The following is a 19,908-nucleotide window of genomic DNA, read 5'->3' as shown; positions in this document are numbered from 1 at the left end:
AAACGGACCATCCAGATTGTTACCAGCACTGACTTCAAAAGACAGCAGCTGTGATGGTATGGAGGTGTGTTAGTGCCCATGGCATCATGGGTAACTGTCACATTTGTGAAGGCCCCAATAATGCTGAATGGATGGACCTTGCTAGCACTAGCTATTAACTTATAATTTGCTATGCTCCTGCCCAGCTCCAGCGTCTTGTCCAAATATGGTCACTACTGACGGCCAAAATGCCAAACTTGAGGCTTCAAGATGGTATAAACCAATGGATGACATCACAGTGGCTACATCCACTTCTCTTATACAATCTATGGGTGGACCAACCAATGGACTGACATTATCATCCATAGAGCCACACTGGCTAAAGAGAAAAGATTACACAGAAGAACATGACAAGTGACACAGACATAGAAACGGCTGTTTATGTAGCTGTAAAGCTGCACTCTGGTCCTTCAGAGTTAAAGGTCAGCTGTCAGTGGAGGTCAAATCTGACTGTGCTTGAAAAAGGATCAGTAACATTGTCAAGTTCATTCTCATAGTTTCAGGGTGACATAAACACAGCAGGGAGGAAATTATCTGCATGCCTCCAAATTCCAGCTGAACTGAGAGGAAACAACAAAGGTAGAAACACAGCGAGGGTGTGTCAGTCTCTTTCATTAAACTACACACAGCAGACAAAGCACGGCTGTCTGGTTTACAAAGTAAATCTCGTCTCACAAAGCTCTGACGCTTGTATGGTCCTGTACTTTGGACTTTTTCACCTTTCCCTTTACTATACAACCTGGACACCAAAGACATCTGCTTGTCGATAAATAGATTTTTTCTGAGAAATTCTTTATTTCCATGTCCTTCATCTTTTCACCTCACAACAGTAAAATAAAGGCACAGGCTGCGAATGAACTGATTTGAAGTAATGTAAAAACACTGAGCTGATTAGTAATGATACTGTCTAATCTCTGGTTTCTTCCTGCAAATAAACATTTATCTCCACCTCACCAAGGAAAGGTATGTTTCTGGAGTGACAGAGGAATGTGTGTACGGGACGGTGATGACAGACGGCAGATAAGACATATTGGAGAGTGTGTGTGTGCTGGGGGGGGGGGGGGGGGGTTAACTCTTTTTATCAAATGTACTCTTTGATGTTAAAATGTAGAAAAGTTATTTGCATAGCTGGACGTGCTTGAGTACCAAACACACCCGTTTAATTATTCATACTTATGAAAATGCATATACAGAGTAAACCTTTACACATTCACACCCTGCTGAGGCATCCTATGCACTTCTACTAACACACCCACACCCAAGACAGAGGTGCAACAGTCACACCTCTGTACTCCACAATGTCAACTTTTACTGTGTAAAACCTAACAAACTTGATTTCACAATAATTCTAAGAAAAACCACAGATGACAGAAACATTTTTTTGTCCTCCATCATGATCCTTTTGGTATCTTTAAATCACGAGGACGAGGTTTGAAATGAGCATCGCTGAATTTTCCACAGAAGAAATGAACAAATAGACAGTGGTTGGTGCAAATATATTTTAATTATAGGCCTGGAAATTAAATCAAATCATACATTCTCATCATTTCTTTTCTCTTTCCACTTGTGTTTCCAAAAAGTACTGATCATGACTAAATGTTTTCCAGGCTGATCGAGGTAAAGTGCTGGAACCGTTCCAGCACGTCCATCTTGATTCTTTAACATAAAACACTGAAGGGGAAGAAAAAAAGAAGATAAAACCAAGATGTTGATATAAATTAGACATCAAAACAGTTAAACATATGAGTGGGTGAGTGACCGTGAAACAGTTCTCTGGGTATCACAGGGAGACCAGGTCCCTTTGGGATCAGAGGATGAGCTGCTTTGGTGTGAACATGATGTCTGACAAACTACTGAAGACAAGAGTTTGAGTATTACAGTCTAGTATAGTATCCATAGACATGTCAGTGGTGATGAAAAAAAGTTTAGTCCTACTCATGGCTGACACACAGGCGTGGTGGTGTGACAAATGAAAGGCTGCTAAAAACTCCTTAATGGCTACTGCTGTCCTACAACAGTGACTCTGCTGACATGAAACTTAAAAAATGAAATAAAATGTCAAAATAAAAACATCACAGGGGTTCATTACAGTCTGAAGAGCTGCTGCAACATCAGCCAGCAGCTCCTTCTGTAGAAAACATGCGCCTTAATATTGTGAGACCGATGGGTGTTAAACTTGAGGCCTGGGCCTCCATGTAGACGAGCTGCTGCAGTTGGACCCTTGTCGCACGTCATACAACAAATACAGTGTAGGTGATCTGTGTAGGTTGCAGCTGAATTAAAACACTGAACCATCCTGTATTTTTAGGAAAACAAGTTTCACACTTTGGTTCATGGCTTTGTCTTTCATCATCCTGCTGATGAACCTCAAACTTCCAAGTTCTATCCCAGTTCTTCCCAACTATTTTCTTAATTCGTTTGAAGAGGCCTGCTCATGAGTTGTACACTGATGTCACAAAAGATGGACAACAAAAGGTGTCGAGATAGCTTTCTTCTTGTGCTTTTTTTAAACAGCAAATCATATCCATGTAAAGCATCTGCAGTGAACTTCCATACTGTGTTGATTTTAGAGGCCCCTGTGGGAAAAAAGTGGTAGTGTTTCTACCGGAATAACCACAAAATATAAGGTAAAAAAAAAATGAAATAGTCTAAAGAAAAATCTCCTTCTGCTTTGCTCTTCATTGTAATCGGTTAGCATATTACTCACTGCAACTTTGCCTTAGAAAATGTAACAAGATTATTTTATCTGATTTCAGTGGCAGGCATCAAGAATAACTATACAGAAATAGCTGATCTTCTTGCTGATGGTCTCATTTGCTTTTGCACATCAAATAGAAGCATCAGTATTAAACTGAGACTGTTTCATAACCAATTAAAAACTCCTTGTAGCATTTTTAATCATGCATTACTACCCTGTTGTGTTTATCTGTTTTCTAGACTTTTTGGTGAAATTTCTCTGTGTGGTTACAGACGTGGTGGGCTGACTCGCCAATGCAAAACTGCACTGTATAAGTTCTATGTTTAAGAAACAAAGCTGAAACAAAGAAAAAGAAAATGGAGACATAATTACATGAAGGCGCTTACATAACACTGAAAACAACAACAACAACAAAAACCTAATGGTGCCTAAATGGCTTCGTTCACTCCGACAGGATTGTGAGATCGACTTGGCTGTACCGATCAAAAGCATGTGACCAGTCAAAGCCACAGAGATGCAGCCACAGCTCAAATTAAAGAGGGAGCCTGTACGCCTGGTGTTATTTCTAAAGGAGGCAGGTGGACTTGGGTCATATTGCTACTTGAAATGGATTTGATTAGATTTCCATCATCTTTCTTGGAAGATTCAACTCACTCTGCCTTCTTCAGAACTGCCAACTCTACCATCTTGAACTGAGGCACTAAAATCAAACATAAAAAGGAACTGAAATTATTCTAATTAACATCTGACCCAAGTCTGGTTGGTTGTGGTAAACTCGGGGCCCGGTGGCTCTCTCATGAGAGACCAGAGCCTGGGGGACCGATTTAGCTGCCGAAGCCGAAGATGCCCTTGATGTAGCCGGTGAGGCCGCCTTTGCCCTTCTGCTCCACCTTGTCATCCAGGGGTGGGAAGGCCACGTGGTTGAGGGCAAGGTCGAAGAAGAGGGGCTTGCAGGGGATTGGCTGGAAGTCCGGAGGGAACTGGACCAGATTGGGCTGTTTTCCCACGAGGGTGGGGTCGAGACGGAAGGTCTCCAGGCGGTTGCAGAGGGGCTGCATGAAGGAGGGAGAACGGAAAAAGTGAAAATTATTTAATCACAGTAAACTGCAAGTTTATATTAAAGGGACAGTTCACCCCAAAATCAAAAATATGTATTTCCCCTGGCCTGTAGAGCTGTTTAAAGGGCTATTTAGTTGTTCCAGTTTGTTATTTGACAAATAAATACACACACATACAGAATTTGCAGTGTCTTCTTTCCAAAAATCATGACCTGATTACTAAAGATAATCCACCTTGTTGTTTCATGGAGGAACTACTAGACATAAAGTAGAGTCTAGTAGATGCTACTGTAGAAAGAAAGTAGTTCCTACATGAAACTACTCACAACATGATGTGTGGATTATCTTGAGTAACCAGGTCATGATTTCTGGAGACACTGCTGTTGAGTTTTTCAAATGTATTTTTGAGGCTCTGAGCACCACAGGACTAATGCCATCTAGTCCTATTATACTGTAGAGAAGGCAGACATCTTTATGGCTGATATCTACAAAACTCTACAGCTCACAGCGAAACAGTACAGATGGATCAACAGCACTACAGGCCAGAGGAAAAATATGGATTTTTGATTCTGACTGCCCCTTTAAAAATTCAACTCTCAAAACTCTAAGATTTAGAGATCGAATTTTCTAACTTTTACGGAAGACAGCTGAACAAATTCATTTGTTACTTTGATAGACAACATTTATAATATTGTTGTGGTGTCCCTTGATTTTGTCCTCTTACCGTGTTGTCTTTCACCTGCTGCTGGGAAGGAGCTTCAGCAGTCTCATCAGTGTCTGAAACACAAACATTTCCTGAGCGTTGTACAGAGAACAGGCCTAAATGGGTTCTCGTACTGTAAAAACAAATGAGCTGGCTCGAAAACTGTTCATTAAGGTGTTCTCACCTAAGATGGCAGCAGCTTGAAGGGAGTATTTTTCAGCGTTGACCTCCGCAATGAGCTCCTGAACATCAGGGAGATCCTGCACAAACCAGAGATACAACAGTGAGGCTTCTGGTCAAGTTCAGATGTTGGAGAACTGCCACAAAGACCTTTTATGCACAAAATCATCCAGGGTAAAATTCAAAACATGAGAAATCTGATCCTGTTTTCAAATGCAGTGATCCAAACACAGTTGGCACACATCACTGTTCACACCTGTGTCTATCATACGTCCCCAAAGTGTCCAGCTGACTGCTTGTGTTCAGATTTCATGACTGCTTATGTCACTTATGGGGTCAAAACCCCTCTCGCACAGTTATTGTGCCAGTTAGTTGTCAGACAAATGCCCTATGTTTCAACCAGGCTAGGGAAAAAACAAAAAATGTTTGAAGACCTGATGAACATGCACGACAAGATGAATTGATGCGTTTTCCTGTCTTGTCCTTGTCGGCGACACATCAGGGCTCTGTTTCAGAAAGCATTTTTAGTTTGTTGAGCCTGAGATGAGTGAAACTCTGGGTTTTCTGTTTCAGAAGGAGACATATCTTAAACTCTGAGTCAGTTACCATGGTAACTCTGAATGCTATAAAGCTAACCTGCTCATTGGCAGGTTTTCTTCAACAAAGTGAGTTTCTCTTAGGCCTGAGCGATATGGTTGAAATGCCTATCACAATTATTACTGATCATATAGCCTGTGACTGATGAAATGTTGTGCACCTCCAAGAAGTATAAGCAGCTCCAGTAATAACATGAGTAAAAATCACATTATTATGACCAGATGCCTTGATATTGCAACAATATTGTAGGGACGACCATCTGTGATTTTGGAGATTTTTTGATAATCATCAGTAATGTGGATATAATGATTAAATTGGTAAAGATAAATAATAGAACAGCTACAACAGCCCATCACCTTACTGTAATGCTGCTTTTAAAACTAGGAAAAGATGACACTTGTAATATCATGATGTAACAATATCCAAAATCTATCATATCTAGTCTCATATCACGATACAATAGACATATTTTCCTGGCCTGGTTTCTCCCTGACTGTGCCCCTCCTGCAGAGTCTGAAGGAGCTGTCTGACACACTGTTTCATTTCCTCATTCATGCAGTTGATAACACAGCTCATCTGAATGCACTACATGTCTTAGAAACATCAAACCCCTGGTTAGATATTAGTTTATTACCCAAGAACTACTGTTAACACGAACACTTTTATGAGCTAGCCATCAGTGGATCTCAGAATAAAAATCTATACATGATCTTTCATAACACTGTGACTCAACCAGCCACCCTGCACTGAAATATTACTGTGTGTGTATAATAATGTGTATAAGACACAGCTCGGTGAACAATCACTTGTCATACTGTGATCAGTCACACTGACGGAAGATTCCTATCATAGTTTTCATGTTGGAGATGATGTGAATATTTGAGTGAGGATGATTGCGGTGCAGCTGAAATGACTAAGATTCCAAAACTAACCAACTAAAACTAAATGCAGTTTAAAATTGAGTTTTTGAGTATCAGCTGCATATGTCTTTATTTGTTTTGACAGCATTTCACTGTGAAATATTTACACACAATCAAATATAGAACACTGCAGAGAGAAATTATTTAGTGCAGGTCTGAAATTGATGTGTAAAATGTACAGTCAGTTTGAAGTGAGACACCTGCAGATCACCATTACTGGTTCGGGCTGTGACTTTACAATCACAAGGTCATGCGTAAACAGTGTTTTATCCATTTGATTTATATTTTCATCTTCAGTCTGTGTCATCTGCATTTTGTCGAAGACAAATTACAGCTGATGAATATATTGTATACAAACAAACGTAGGGTTGGATTCTGGCATTTTAATATCCATAAGGGAAATGATGAATGATGAGTGGACTCCAATGAATAAAATATCTTTCTCCACTTATGTTTTTTAATATAACTATCATGGTCTACACTGGGACACATTCATATCTCTGCTCCACTGGATTAAAACGGACACTCTGCTCTTTATCTGGCTGTTGCCATAGTGAATCATCGTATCAGCAGGTTGTCTGAGTGACCGGATCACAACACCAACTGTAAACAAGGTCTTTGTTGAGGGAGTTTCTTTGTTTCTTTTGTTTCTTGTGTTTATGTCAACACATGCAAGGTGACTTTTTCCCCCAAGTGGGAGTCAAACCCATGGCTGATGCTACAGACCCACAGCCTTGGCACATGGGGTGCATAACCACCAAATGAACCACCTGGACTCCCTATAATGTGACTTTTTTTGTGTTTTTATATGACCAACCTTGAGACTGTTGTTGAGGCTCTTGGCCTTAGACTGGACCTCCTTGGCGTATTTCAGCACCCTCTCATACAGCACCAGCGCCTCACTCCACTTCTTCACCAGAACATAAGACTGAGCTATGAAGAAACACCTGAGGGAACAGAGGAAGGGATCACATCAACAACACATGACTGTATGTATTCATATATATGAAACAAAACTTTAAAAAGAGAGGAGGTCGAGAACAAAAAGAGAGGATGCTGGCTGAGATTTTATAGCACAAATATCTGACCTGTAGGCCTTGTAGACCAGGGTCTTGAGGGACACCTCCTTCTGGAAGTTGTGGTCATCCTCCAGGCCCTGGAGGGTGGAGAGCTCAGCCAGACTCTGGAGAGACAAGAGGAGGGTTAGGGGGGTGATGGGAGGCACAGAGTTACAGTGTGAACAGGAAATGACAGACTGTCAAACCAGGCTACGTAGACATCCCTTCACTGCTGACAACACAGATCAAACAAATCAACACACAGCTACTGGGAGAAACTGACAAATAAGATCTTATTTGTATACTAATTTTACTTAATGAAATACACAGTGCTGATGTGGACAATTATCTATGTCAAATCTGACACAATATGAGCTCTGAAAACACACATCTAAACAACTTTATTTTTAAAACAATGTCATCATACATACAGAACCTCGTGAATAAAAAGATATCTGATGTCCAGACATTTACCTGCAGGATGATGTCGTAGAGGCGGATGAGGTCCTGTGGACGGGGCCCTCTCTTGCTCTCGTCAGCCTCGGGTTCCTTCAGTTTAGCATGCAGAGTATGGGCCATGCTCTCGTTCCTCTTCACCAACGTACACAGCTTGATGTAGGTCAGGTAACTGGGAGAGGAGACCAACAGCTCAATTATTATTCATGTATTAAGGAGATCAGTGGAATGCCTTGACTGCATCTGGCATGGCTTGATGATTTCGTTGATTTACTCAGATGTTTTTGATTTGGTCATTTTCCTTGATTTTTGTGCTTCTATCATAGGTAAGTAGGCATAATTAAAGGGTACGATTTTGTCCGTTTTTATTATGAGTAGTCTGCACAGGGTGCTTTATTTTGAAAACTGACCAGATGCTCTATGTTGTTTATGTGTCTGACTTCCTGCCCAAATCTGCTCTGTGCAGCTTGATGCTGTTTCCATCACAAATGGATTAGGTGTGCATTTTAAGCAGAGCAGAGAGGAGAGGAGAGCTGCTTCTGAAACCTGTTGCAGCCTGTCTGGTGGAATCACAGACATTGTCTAGTTTGGCTGCAATCAGCTTTGGCAGCTGCACCGGTGTAATCAAGTGGTGAGAGAGAAAGATCACAGGGTTGAAAGACTTTTTTTTTTTTTTTTTTGCCTCGACCTAAATATAGGCCACTGTATCACAGGCAACAATACTTTTGTTCTCTACATATGAAAATTCTACTGATTCACACAGAGCCTATTCTGTGTAGTGCAACAAACTATCCATTAATCATCAAATCCTACTGCTTGTATGTTTTTTTTGTTTTTTTTTTCTTTCAGGATAAGGATCTGTGCTAACATGCTTCAAACATTCTCTAAACTTGTCTTGCGTTGAGATCAGGCTGCCTAATAATGTCCTGATCAGACAGATTATTCGATCAACGCAAAAACTGATTGGCAAATATTTTTGATAATCAGCTTATTCAATTTCAGTAATGTTTAGTTGCTTTTCTTTGCAATAATAATAAACTGATTATCTTTGGGTTTTTCGTCTGTTGGTCAAACAAAACAAGAAATCTCAAGAGGCCATCTTAGGCTTTGGGAAATTGAAGGATTTTTTTCTATTATTTCCTGACATTTTACAGGCAAAAATCAGACAAAGATGAGATATTAAATCAATAATGAATTGCAACATCAAGGTTACAATCACCTTCTCTGTGTCTATTTTGAAAGTTTGATCATTTAGAAGTACAAGTAAATGTCTTGAGTAAAGTGTGTGTCCAGGTTACCTGTGCAGGAACTGCAGGTTGGACACCTTCCCGCTGTCAGCATCAGAGCTCCTCTCTCGCTGCTTCTACAGAGACAAACAATATTGAAAAGAAAAAAAAAAAGTTTTCACATTCCTGTTTTAATATCACGTGTTAAACTGATGACTCTGACCCACAAGAAAACATCTAGCCCATAAATAAAAACTCACATTCGTCTCCTTCACTCAACTAGTTAACCTGGTGTGTCTTACCGCCTCACTCTTGAGCTCCTCTCTCACAGCCTGGATGGTGTCTCTGCACTCGGCCAGCAGGGTCTCATACAGATGCTCTTTGGTCTCCTCATTAGATGCCTGCAGGACACACACAGTAATTATGACCTATGGTGGAACACTGCAACATTTAAGATCCCAAATTTAATTTAATTAATAAGGCTAATTTTTAGAAACAGATATCTGCATATGAATGTATAATGCAAGGGACAAGGTTTTCCTACAGCAAGTGTTCTGGTTTCTGTTTGTAGTTCAAGTAATACTGGCCAATCATGTTTGAGTGGGCTTTGGTTACATACAGGTGAGTCATCTGTGTGGAGAGCAAAAGAAGTGGAGCACTATTTCTTTATTTTTAAAATGTATCCGTTTAGAGATTAATCTCCAACTCTTTAGTGTCTCAAGTTGCTAATCAAACTGTAAACAATGACAGCACACAGACACGCTTTATCTATTACCTGGATATCTGCTGGCTACACCAGAATCCCCTGAAACGTTGGTTGTTACCCCCAGAGGCTAAATCATCAAATAGCTGATGGGTTTTGAGATTGTAAGAGGGCTTAACTGTAGATGGAGACTTTCAAACAATCTTTTTTTGAGAAGATGTTGCAGTTTATGATGGCTTTATCATGCTTTGTTAAACATGTTACAAACTGTTTTGTGCATGTAATGTTTCCAAATTCCCCAGATAAAAAAAGTGCAGTTTATCTGCTTTATTATTTCTCTGACACACGCCAGAAATGTGTTGCTGAGAGCTTTTAGGAAAAACTTGCAGCTTAAAACTTACTACAGAAGCCAAAACTAAACTAGCCCACATCGATGCAGGTGATCTAAGAATGTAAAAACTGTCTGTGGAACAAACTTGACAAGAAACTATTCCAAATCCACATTTGCCTTCATATTCATTCACTTTGTTTCCCACTGAGCTGGAGGATGAGTGAGAGGAAAACAGCCAGTAAAGTGGGACTATTTTCACATCTAACGTGGTGAATTAAGGTGAATTAAGGTGAATTAATTTATTTCAACCAAACCAGAGCTGGTGATTGTTAGAACAGTGGAAAAACTTACCAAGATGTTTTTGGCCAGTTTTGGTTTGTTTTTCTGGTTTTACAGCAGCAAACTCGTCTTAGTTCGGTAAAAAGATAAACTTAATGTAGATGTTGTACAGTTATATTTGTTTGTTTCATAAGGAAAATACATGTAAGAATAGTTCCTTTAACATTTTCCGTGCGTGTTTTGTTAATATATTGGATGTAGCAAAATCTATGGATCAATAATTAGTGTCAAAACGAATTTCCCCTACAAGGGATCCATAAAAGAACATCTTATCTGATCTTACATGGAGAGCCTAAGTGCAGCGCACTACAGATATGAAATGATAAAAGATGGGGAAAGCTTTTAGGAAGAAAAGAAGTCATGAAACTATGTCAAAGTGTTTCACATCCAGAGGAATTTGGGAGGGGAAGACTTGAGTTTAAAGAGCTCTTTATAAACCTGAACTGCAGCCTGTAGAACTCTACAAGATTCAGTGTGGTCCACTAAGTGTTTACACCAAAAATATCTTTAAAATATAAAAGAATAAACATAAAAACTCTACAAGGAGATGAAGTATATACACATTGACCTCAATATCTAAACTCAGACACTCAGAATCACTTTCCACCTGATTAAACCTACTCTTAGGCTAATAAAAGTAAATTGTGCAAACAAATATTGATTTGTGTTTGGAAGTTGTAGTTGGATACAAAGCAGAGTTACAGTCAGAGCAGGATGTGACTGTGGCCAACTGGGGGAGAGACGCAGGTATGTGGTCCAGCAGGCTGCTGAGACATTCCTGCACACAACTCATCAGCAATCAGATACTGTGGAGTTTCAGGGTTCAAATCTTTGTGAATGACAGGATTGTTCTTCACCTCACCTTCCTTTCATCGACACGCTCATACAATGGGCCTGTGTTTCTCACTGCGTTACTACAATATGCACTACAGGACAAGTTGGGTCGAAATTTAGAGAAAGAGGATTACCATAAATGTGAAAGTGTGAGTGAAAGTGACAGAAAGAAAAGTTAATACAGTAATATTTAGTTTTAAACTCATGTAAAAGCATACTACACCTTTGTAGGTGATACTGGGACATCGTCTTCAAAAAGGGGCAAAAAACTCTTAGGAAGCAACATAGTGGAGGAATGTTACGAGAAAATTCCTTGCACTGATAATTGATAATAGACAGGTCATCAGGCTGCTCTCATGCACCCAGAAGGCTGATGGTATTTTAGTGCCACACACTCGTGCCAACACCCTGGCAACGCCTAGCAAGACCAGCTCAACCTGTTGAGCATCTCTGTTGTACAGAGGGAGGGCTGGTTGGATAAACAGATTAGATGAGGGAGGAGTAGACGGAGCTTTTCTCTACTGGGACTGAAGTATGGCCCAATACGGTGTTTCCTGTCCCCAGAGGGCAGGAGCTGGGATCAGGTGTTGACATACTCTGACTCTCATTGAGCAATCGAGGACAGGTGGTACACAAGCCAGTTAATTTTATAACATTCACTCTATGACTCACAAACATAGTTGATGCAGGTGTTTATTATGTAGACCTTACAATCAAGAAAAAACAACTGAAGATTATGGTCAGCTTCAAAGTGGCATCACACAGTCAGTCACTATTAGCTTAACAATGGATAGAAACACTGCTGTCGAGTCCCAAAAGGGCCCATTTGAAACTGAAAGGTGTTTACAGATAATGACACTAATCTGTCCACAGAGACCTACTGGGTGTAGTCCTGTATTCATGTGTGGGCTGAAATGCACAGAATGCAGTCGTGCGATGATAGAGGCTACATGCCAGAGACCTGAGTGGCTGTGGGTGTGACAGGTGTGTCTGCAGGGTGTGCTGAGCTCTCGGGCATATGAACGCTGGAGGAATGAGCTGTGCTGGCTGTGAGGGGACATGTCAGACTGTAAAGAGGAAGAGTGCCACCTTGTGAAAGTTTGAGGAACTGCATGGACTGCTGTAAGGAAGAGGTGCTCTGCACAAACGTAGGGAATTCAGAGGGGTATGCACACTGCAAGAATAGTTAGGCATGTGGAGTTGCACATATAGGTGTGAGGAAATGAGGAATAACCACTTAAAAGTCAAACAAAGCATATGGGGTATAGCATTTGCAAACATCCAGGTGAGGTGGGATGTATAAGCACAAGGATGAATCCATCAAAGTACTCTTTTCTGATTCAGTGGAACAACAAATAAGATACTGCCATCATGTGGACACACTATGCCACATAGACACAAAAGTATCATTTAAACTTTACGTCACTAGGCCACAGGGACATGCCAGCAAGTATTTTTAAGCACCATATTAGGGTTGAGCCAATTTCTGGTGTTGCCAGTGCGGTGTACATGCTTAAACTAGGCTGATTTTGTGCGAGCAGACTGAACCAGCATTTACTGTTAGCCTATGAGATGTTTGGCAAGTTAAAGAGAGACAAGAAGCCGTTCTCATCTATAGCAACCCTTTAGTGCCCCTCCACACAGGGCACAAGAACTAACAGACACCTCACTGATGGTTAAAACTATAAATCAACACAAAAACAAGATTCTCTAAAAGAAACAGGATTGGTTTCAAACACTTTTGAGCTGGTATCCAATGGTACCCTTTTCCCAGTACTCTGTTATAACAGATATTTTATTTTTATTTAACCTTTAGACAGATAGTCTCTTTAAGACCGTTTATCTAAATGTTTTAAACATGAAATAAAACCCATCCCTACAACCTGCATCTTGTCACCATCCTTCCTGATATCTTGCTACTATTAAAGTGCTTGCATATTGTAATGTTTTCCCATAAATAGTCTACAAATAACAAATATTAGGATTATACTAAGGTTTCGAACATACTAATAAATCTCATACCGTCTTACATCATGCTAAATAGCATGTTAGTAAAGAATTTCAGAAACAGCCAGCGACAGATTTTTAGCTAATCGTATCGTTAAAAATACAGAGTTGAGTACCTGACCCAAAATATAAACCACCGTGTTCTGAACAGACACATTACAAACACGAACAAAAAGTAACATTTGCATTATGGAAAATAAAAGAGCAAATTTGAACTACTGACTCCAGCACTAGTAGGCATGATGGGAAATGTGGGTGGTCGCTACAAAACTCTTTGCCCTGTCTGCAGCATGTGTAGCAGATCACAGCTGAGCAGACGGCGGTTTGGAGTCAAGCAGTGTCTTCACAGTAAGTTGCTTACTAGTTTGTGAAATGCATTGGTGGAAAATTAACAATCACCCCATCATCTTCCATTTTCAGTATAATTCTAATATAAATCTATCCCTGATAGTCAGGTTACTAACGCTCATCACATTTGTTTGCTATGTTAGCAAGGCAGCTAGCCATCTACAGTTTGTCAGTACAGCCTAGTTTTGATCTGCTCCTGTTTGCCCTGTTCAAGTTACTGCATTAATGTTGATATAAACGCTTCCTGTAGTCATTTCAAATTAAATGCCTTCTAGTATTTCAGTGGACAGAAGCCCTTTATTTCTTATCGAGGCTTCTATTATGAAAAATTTGCAGGAAAACTCATCAACTTGCAACTCCACTCATGTTCCATTCAGGAACAGCTGAGTAATGTGTGATGCCTAGTTTTAAAATTCATTATTACCACTCTGGTATTTGGTTGAATATCAAACTGATTTGAGCATTTTTACAGGCCCAACCCTAGTCATATTATGAGCCATTAACAATTAGGGCCTCACACTGAGGACAGTTGAGTTTGCTTTGAAAAGGAGGAACTGATGAAATACTGACCTGAGCGATAGCAGCCTCATTGTCAGCCAGACCCAACAGGAAGATACGGGCCTTGTCGATCTTGACGGGCACCGTCCGCCCTCGCCACTCCACCTCACTCATGGTGGCTGCCTGCTTGGTTCTTGCCTGAGTGATCAGGGCCTGAGGAGACACAAGTAAACCCACATGTGAAACAATCTTCATGAAAACAAGAATTTTATAATCCATAAGAGCCAAGATGTCTTTGGATTTCATAAATGAATACTCCATCTTAGTTAGAATTTTACTTGTATTTGCTCTGCTTACTTTTTATTACGATCAAATTTGAGTGTGTGTCCCACATCTAACATGTATTAACTGAATGTTCACCTCTAGTTTCTCAGCCATCATGCCTCCTCCTCCACCAGTCAGTCTCATCTGCATCAAGTCATTGATGGCATTCTGGTCACCTGCAATCAGACAAAAAAAAAAGTTACAGTGTGTGTATATGGAGGGATGGGTATATGAGCTTTGGGACTGGTGTAGTTTGTGCACAATGTGTCAGGAGTCCCACACAAGTCTAAGATGGCTGCTTAATTTTTTTTAAGGGAGATCATTTTTTCCCACCTGTATGCACATGCATCACTCACCAATGTTGTAAGCACAGTAGCGGATGTTGGGTGATATCTCATCCACACGCTGGCGATACAGAACTGCCATCTCCTCGGTGAACGCACTGGCCAGCTTCTCATAGATGGTCCTGACAACATAAAAATGGGGTTGATCTATTTCCCAAGAGTCAAAAAAGTTAATGTATGACAAATGCACTTCCACTTAATCTCCCAATCCATTTAAGTCTAGATGAAATGAAAAATGCCCTTTTAACACTTTAGATCACAGCCCTGGTCATCTTGTGCACCTATTAAACAATATATGCAAAAACAAAACTCTTTTTTCATATAACAAATTCCAATCATGTTCTCTTGATATATATGACGTGTGCTTACATAAGCTCGAACCAACCAGTTTCAACCAATAATATCATGGCATCCACTCATTAATCAATCTTCAATTTTTAGCAGCGCAGAGCTAATAAAAACACAGACAAATCTACTTTCCTGTGTTCAAATCAAATTCCTTCTAACAGAACGTTCTGCCTGCCTGTCCTGTTCCACTCAGAAATACGTCACATTAGTGAAGTTGAGACTCACTTGCACTTGTTGAAGGCCTCCATGGCGCGCTTCCACTCTTGCAATTCAAACTCCACCATACCAGTCAGGTATGCAGTATAGGCCTGAAATAAAATGCATTCATCATAATTAGTGGCTGTTGTAAAAAGAAGAATCATCTGATTTTTGCTCCCTGTAGCAACTTTAATTCATACATTCTATGTCTCTACAATGCAACAGTAACAAGTGACCATCAAAAAATGGCTGCTGAAGTTGAAGGATGAGGTGACGAAGGTTGATCTTGACACTTTTGGACCTTTGAGGCTGCAATATCATATTACACATTTACATCTCTTGCTGTACATCTCCACTGTCCCTCTTAAAGCAGGATGAAGGTGACTCCGTTCTGTGTACCTGGGCCTCAAGTTTGGTCTTGGCGTCGACGCGGGGGCTCTCACAGAGCTTTTCCAGCTTCTCGCTGTGCTTGGCAGCCTTGCGTAGACGTGCCAGCAGGTGAAAGCGCTTTCGTGGCTCTGTATTGGCCTCCTGCTTCAACTGCATGGCATAACTCCAGGCACGCTCTGCCTCCATCAAAACCAGCAACAGATACCTGAAGAGGGAGAGGTCACTGCATCAGTTGTTTGGTAGTATATTTTCAAAAATTTTTTAACAGACACAATAAATAACTTGTGATGTGTAACCAACAAACTCAAGACTTGTGTCTTATATAGACAACAAGAAGCCAGGGAAACAGCCCAAACTCATCTGTGGTGTGTGGCTCACAGACGCTGTGTTTGATGTAGAATAATAAACAATCAAGTTTTCACTGTATGTTAAGTACACACAATGGTCCGGCTCAGACGATCCATTCCTCACCTGCTGTCAGAAAGCATTTCAACAGTTATCTTCTTCCCAATGAACTTGTGTCTGTGTCCCATCTTGAAGCCAAGAGTCTTGCGCAGGCGGCGCAGTCTGCGGGAGCAGTAGCCCCTAGGTACAGAGAGATACAAAGATGGTTACATTACAGTTAATTAATTTTCTAGAGGGATGGCTTAATACCACTTTTCATGTCTGATACTGCAACCTTGAGTATTTGCCCATACAAATCTGATAGAGTTTTTTTTCCCTCCCTTACACAACTAAGCTGTTATCAATACCTTTGACGTATGAATATCTGTTAATGGATACACTTTGCTTAACCGAACCATAAAAAAAAAAACATTATGTTCAAACTGAAATAAATATTCTATTCTTCTAGAAGAATGAATACGTAGCTCACAACATGACTCAGCTATGGTGCTGCTTCATTTTATTTAAGACATACAGTGATTTTGACCAGACACCAAGTATTGGATCAGCTCATCCCTGATTAATAAGACTTACAAATACATGTTCAAGTTGCAAGTTGACATAACAACCAATCAAGTAATTTTCACACAAAGAACTGTTATCCTATTTGGCAAAGAAACTTCTGTTTCTTCAAGATTTGTTATGTGAGCCACTTTAAAGACAGATGATGTATGTAAAATACAAATAGTGATCACTTTAAAAAAAGAAAAAAAAAGAAAAAAGGTCCAGGATGGAAGATATAGGGGGGTTTATTGGCATAAATGGAATATAATATTCACAAGTATGTTTTCATTAGTGCATAATCACCTGATAATAAGAACTGTTTTGATAGCTTAGAATGAGACCTTTATAGCGACAAATGGTTCAGATTCTCTTCCACAGAAGCCACCAAGATTTTACTGTAGCCCAGAAAGGACAAACCAAACACTGGCTCTAGATATGGCCTTCTGCTTTTTGTGCACGTTTCACAGGCACTGTAAGTTTTCCCACTTGCTTGGAAAGAGAAGTTGAGATGAGGTAACTGCTAAATGCCACCAAATCCTACACACTTGTCTTTTAAAAAGGTCACCTGTACAATCCAAACCAATTGTATGCAACAGTTATGCCATAAATTCTTTTTATACTATGAGGACACTGTCAGAGAGGTCTTAATTCAATCACGTGTTTATTACTGAGGCTGTAGTTAGTGGTGGTGATGTACTCAAATTAATTAAATTGAGACGTTTCTAATATACTGCTCCCTCATGTATGTCAATACATGGACAAAAATTGGACAAAACTGAACATGATAAGCTTCTTAATGTAGAATTATGGCAAATTTGTTATATTTGATTCCATTAGATAGTAAAAGTTTGTCTCATGTGCACCATATGGCAGCAAAGGTTTCAGTTTTTCCTCAAGGTATAAAACACTGTTTACAAAATCAGCTGCTACAATTAATTCATTATCAAATGAATCACCAACTATTTTGATAATGAATTAATTGTTTAATTTAATTAATTGAGTCATTTTCTTATTTAAAAAAGTTAAAACTCTCTGATTTCAGCCTCTCAAATGTGAGTATTTTCTGGTTTCTTTGGTCCTTTTAAAACAGTTCAGTTAATACATTTGTGATTTAGACATAACAACACATTTTTCAGTATTTACTGACACTTTATGGACCAAACCACTAATCAATTAATAATCGAAAAAAATGACAGATAAATTAATGATGAAAATAATAATGAGAGGCAGTCCCATGCAAAATCGTCTGCTCTCTATACAGAAAGTCTGGAAAAGGGATAAAAAGCGATTATAAATTTACACAAAGTTAAGAGAGGTACCTTGTGATCATAGACAAATCTGAGCACCTGTATGAGAACAGCTATACAACACCGCACAGTTAACTACAGACATGTCTGCAGATATGGTCAAGTCGGTCATGTATGACTGGACACTCACCTATATCTCTGGTAATCTCCGTGCCTGAGACCATGCTGCTGCTGGGACTCCTTGATTATTTGCAAAACTGTGAATGAATGTTAAGGGACCGTGACTTTATCTAGTGACATCATTAACATATGGTACTCCAGATGAATATTTGTCATTCATTTTCAAGTATGAATATGTCAGTCATGTTACAGACTGTGGTGGTCTTGTGATATACTGTAGGAACGGCGACGTATCTGCTGCTGAAACTCAAGTGTTCTACCAGTTACAACTGAGCAAATCAACACATCTACAGCATGACACATTAACTAACACCCTTAGTTGATTTAACGTACTTATACTTGAAAAAAGTTTGTGACAAGTCAATTAAATCTGCTTTTTACGTCTGCCACTGACTACCTCAGTATGACACGTAGCCTAATAACGCTAGGGCTAGCTAATGTTACCCTCTAACAGAGCTAGCTAGCGGGCTAACGTTAGCTTCTGAGCCTGGCATAGATTCGCTGAAGAACAGAATAACCTGCGGCTACACGTGGTGCAGTGAAGGATACTTTCCAGTCCAAGTCCTCCATCTGGCAAATTTTCTTTATTTTCGTCCACGGGGGAAACTTTAGCTTCGTTCTGCTTGTCTGCGGCCATCTCTAAATGCTAACGACTAGCTAAGCGGTACTACACACACATGCTCAGTCAGAAGTGGAGCCAGGGACCAATGACGGCACAGGGAGGGGCAACGTTACATCCAAACCTCGCGAGATTTATCTTATCGCTATCACTGACTCAACCGTGCAGATTATCCTCACAGCAGAATCTCTGATAGAACTCCTACTGAGAAATATATAATTTTTTATTGATGTATGTACTTAAACGACTGTTCCTGCAATCACTACAACTGAACCAGTCCCCAGTTACACCATATATAACAATATACAAACAAAACATCGAGGGCCCTTATGAGATATAAAATCTATAATGACACAGAACTCATATTGTACAGCAGCCAAGGAACAAATCAAAAGAGAACTACATAACAATACCATAAAAAGCCCCTGTGCAGTATCATGTATTCCCAACATCAGAGAAGGCAAGAGTACAGACAATTTTTACTCAAGTAGAAGTCCAGAAAAGTGAAAAAGTGTATACTCAAAGTATAACAGTGAAAAGTGGCCATCTTCTATGGTGTTTCCTATATTGTTACATTGTTTTTGTCTTGTTACATCTTCTGTCTTGTCTTTTCAACTTGTCACATCTTTTTCATGTTGTTACGTTGTTAGTATTGTTACTTCTCTTTTGTCTTATGGCTTTTTTGTTTTTTTTGTCTTAAGTCTTCTTTGTGTTTTTACATCTTTTTCATCTTGTTACATCTTTTTTGTCTTCTTGTATTGTTTTTAGTTGTTTAGTCTGTTTTCATGTTGTTACATCATTTATGTTTTTTGGTCTTGTTATATCTTTGGTCATTTTTTTTTTTTACTTCTTTCTTGTCTTATTAAGTTTTTTGTGTGTTCTTTTTGTCTTGTTACCTCTTGTGTTGGCAGGTCTTTTTCATGATGTAACATCTTTTTCATCTCATTGCATTGTTTTTAGTTTTTTTTTTTTGGTCTTGTTTCAACTTTTATGTTGTTTTTAGTCTTGTTACATCTTTTTTGTTTTGTTGTGTCTTTTTTATGTTTTAAGTCTTTATACATCTGTTTTGTCTTATATCTTTTACATTGTTTTGTCTTGTCACATTGCTTTATTTCTAATTACATATTTTTTTGTCTTTTTACGCAGTTTTTCATCTTGTATGTATCTGTTGTACGAGATATGCACTGGTGGATACATCAAGGAATCGTCTTTTCTAAGTGTTATTGTTTTGTCCATTTAGGCTGACATCATTTTTGATCTTGGGAAGGTGGTGCACAATGATGCTTACTAAAAATAATCAATGATTCTCATCAAA

The 19,908-nt window shown here is 39.5% G+C and overlaps 1 protein-coding gene across 2 annotated transcripts; it reads right to left on the bottom strand.

Moving 5' to 3' along the window:
- Window positions 1-1,524: 1,524 nt before the first annotated feature.
- On the bottom strand, window positions 1,525-18,679 carry srp68 (signal recognition particle 68). 2 transcript variants are annotated; one of them, XM_084716219.1, is made up of 16 exons: window positions 18,524-18,679; window positions 17,985-18,051; window positions 16,071-16,184; window positions 15,609-15,804; window positions 15,237-15,319; window positions 14,676-14,785; window positions 14,416-14,495; window positions 14,068-14,208; window positions 9,238-9,336; window positions 9,008-9,072; window positions 7,728-7,881; window positions 7,284-7,378; window positions 7,013-7,142; window positions 4,683-4,758; window positions 4,520-4,572; window positions 1,525-3,789 (listed from the first exon to the last, which is right to left on the bottom strand). In XM_084716219.1, the coding sequence occupies exons 1-16, from the start codon at window positions 18,609-18,611 to the stop codon at window positions 3,562-3,564; spliced, it is 1,779 nt and encodes a 592-aa protein (XP_084572345.1). In that variant the 5' UTR covers window positions 18,612-18,679; the 3' UTR covers window positions 1,525-3,561. The 2 variants fall into 2 exon arrangements, with proteins under 2 accessions (XP_084572345.1, XP_084572346.1); XM_084716220.1 differs by having other exon boundaries at window positions 9,008-9,069.
- Window positions 18,680-19,908: the final 1,229 nt, after the last annotated feature.

The sequence above is a fragment of the Lutjanus erythropterus genome, chromosome 3 (assembly GCF_056507025.1).
Source record: "Lutjanus erythropterus isolate fLutEry1 chromosome 3, fLutEry1.hap2, whole genome shotgun sequence".
NCBI classification, from domain to species: Eukaryota; Metazoa; Chordata; class Actinopteri; order Lutjaniformes; family Lutjanidae; genus Lutjanus; species Lutjanus erythropterus.
This window is presented reverse-complemented; position numbering and strand designations above follow the sequence as displayed.

What these genes read in the sequence shown, in the direction of transcription:
- srp68 (XM_084716219.1), bottom strand. Translation starts at nt 18,611, where the DNA reads ATGGCCGCAGACAAGCAGAACGAAGCTAAAGTTTCCCCCGTGGACGAA. An exon ending in TCTACGACATCATCCTGCAG is followed by an intron (nt 7,379 to 7,727) that starts GTAAATGTCTGG and finishes TTGTCTCTCCAG; the next exon opens with AGTCTGGCTGAGCTCTCCAC. An exon ending in TCAAGCTGCTGCCATCTTAG is followed by an intron (nt 4,573 to 4,682) that starts GTGAGAACACCT and finishes TTTGTGTTTCAG; the next exon opens with ACACTGATGAGACTGCTGAA.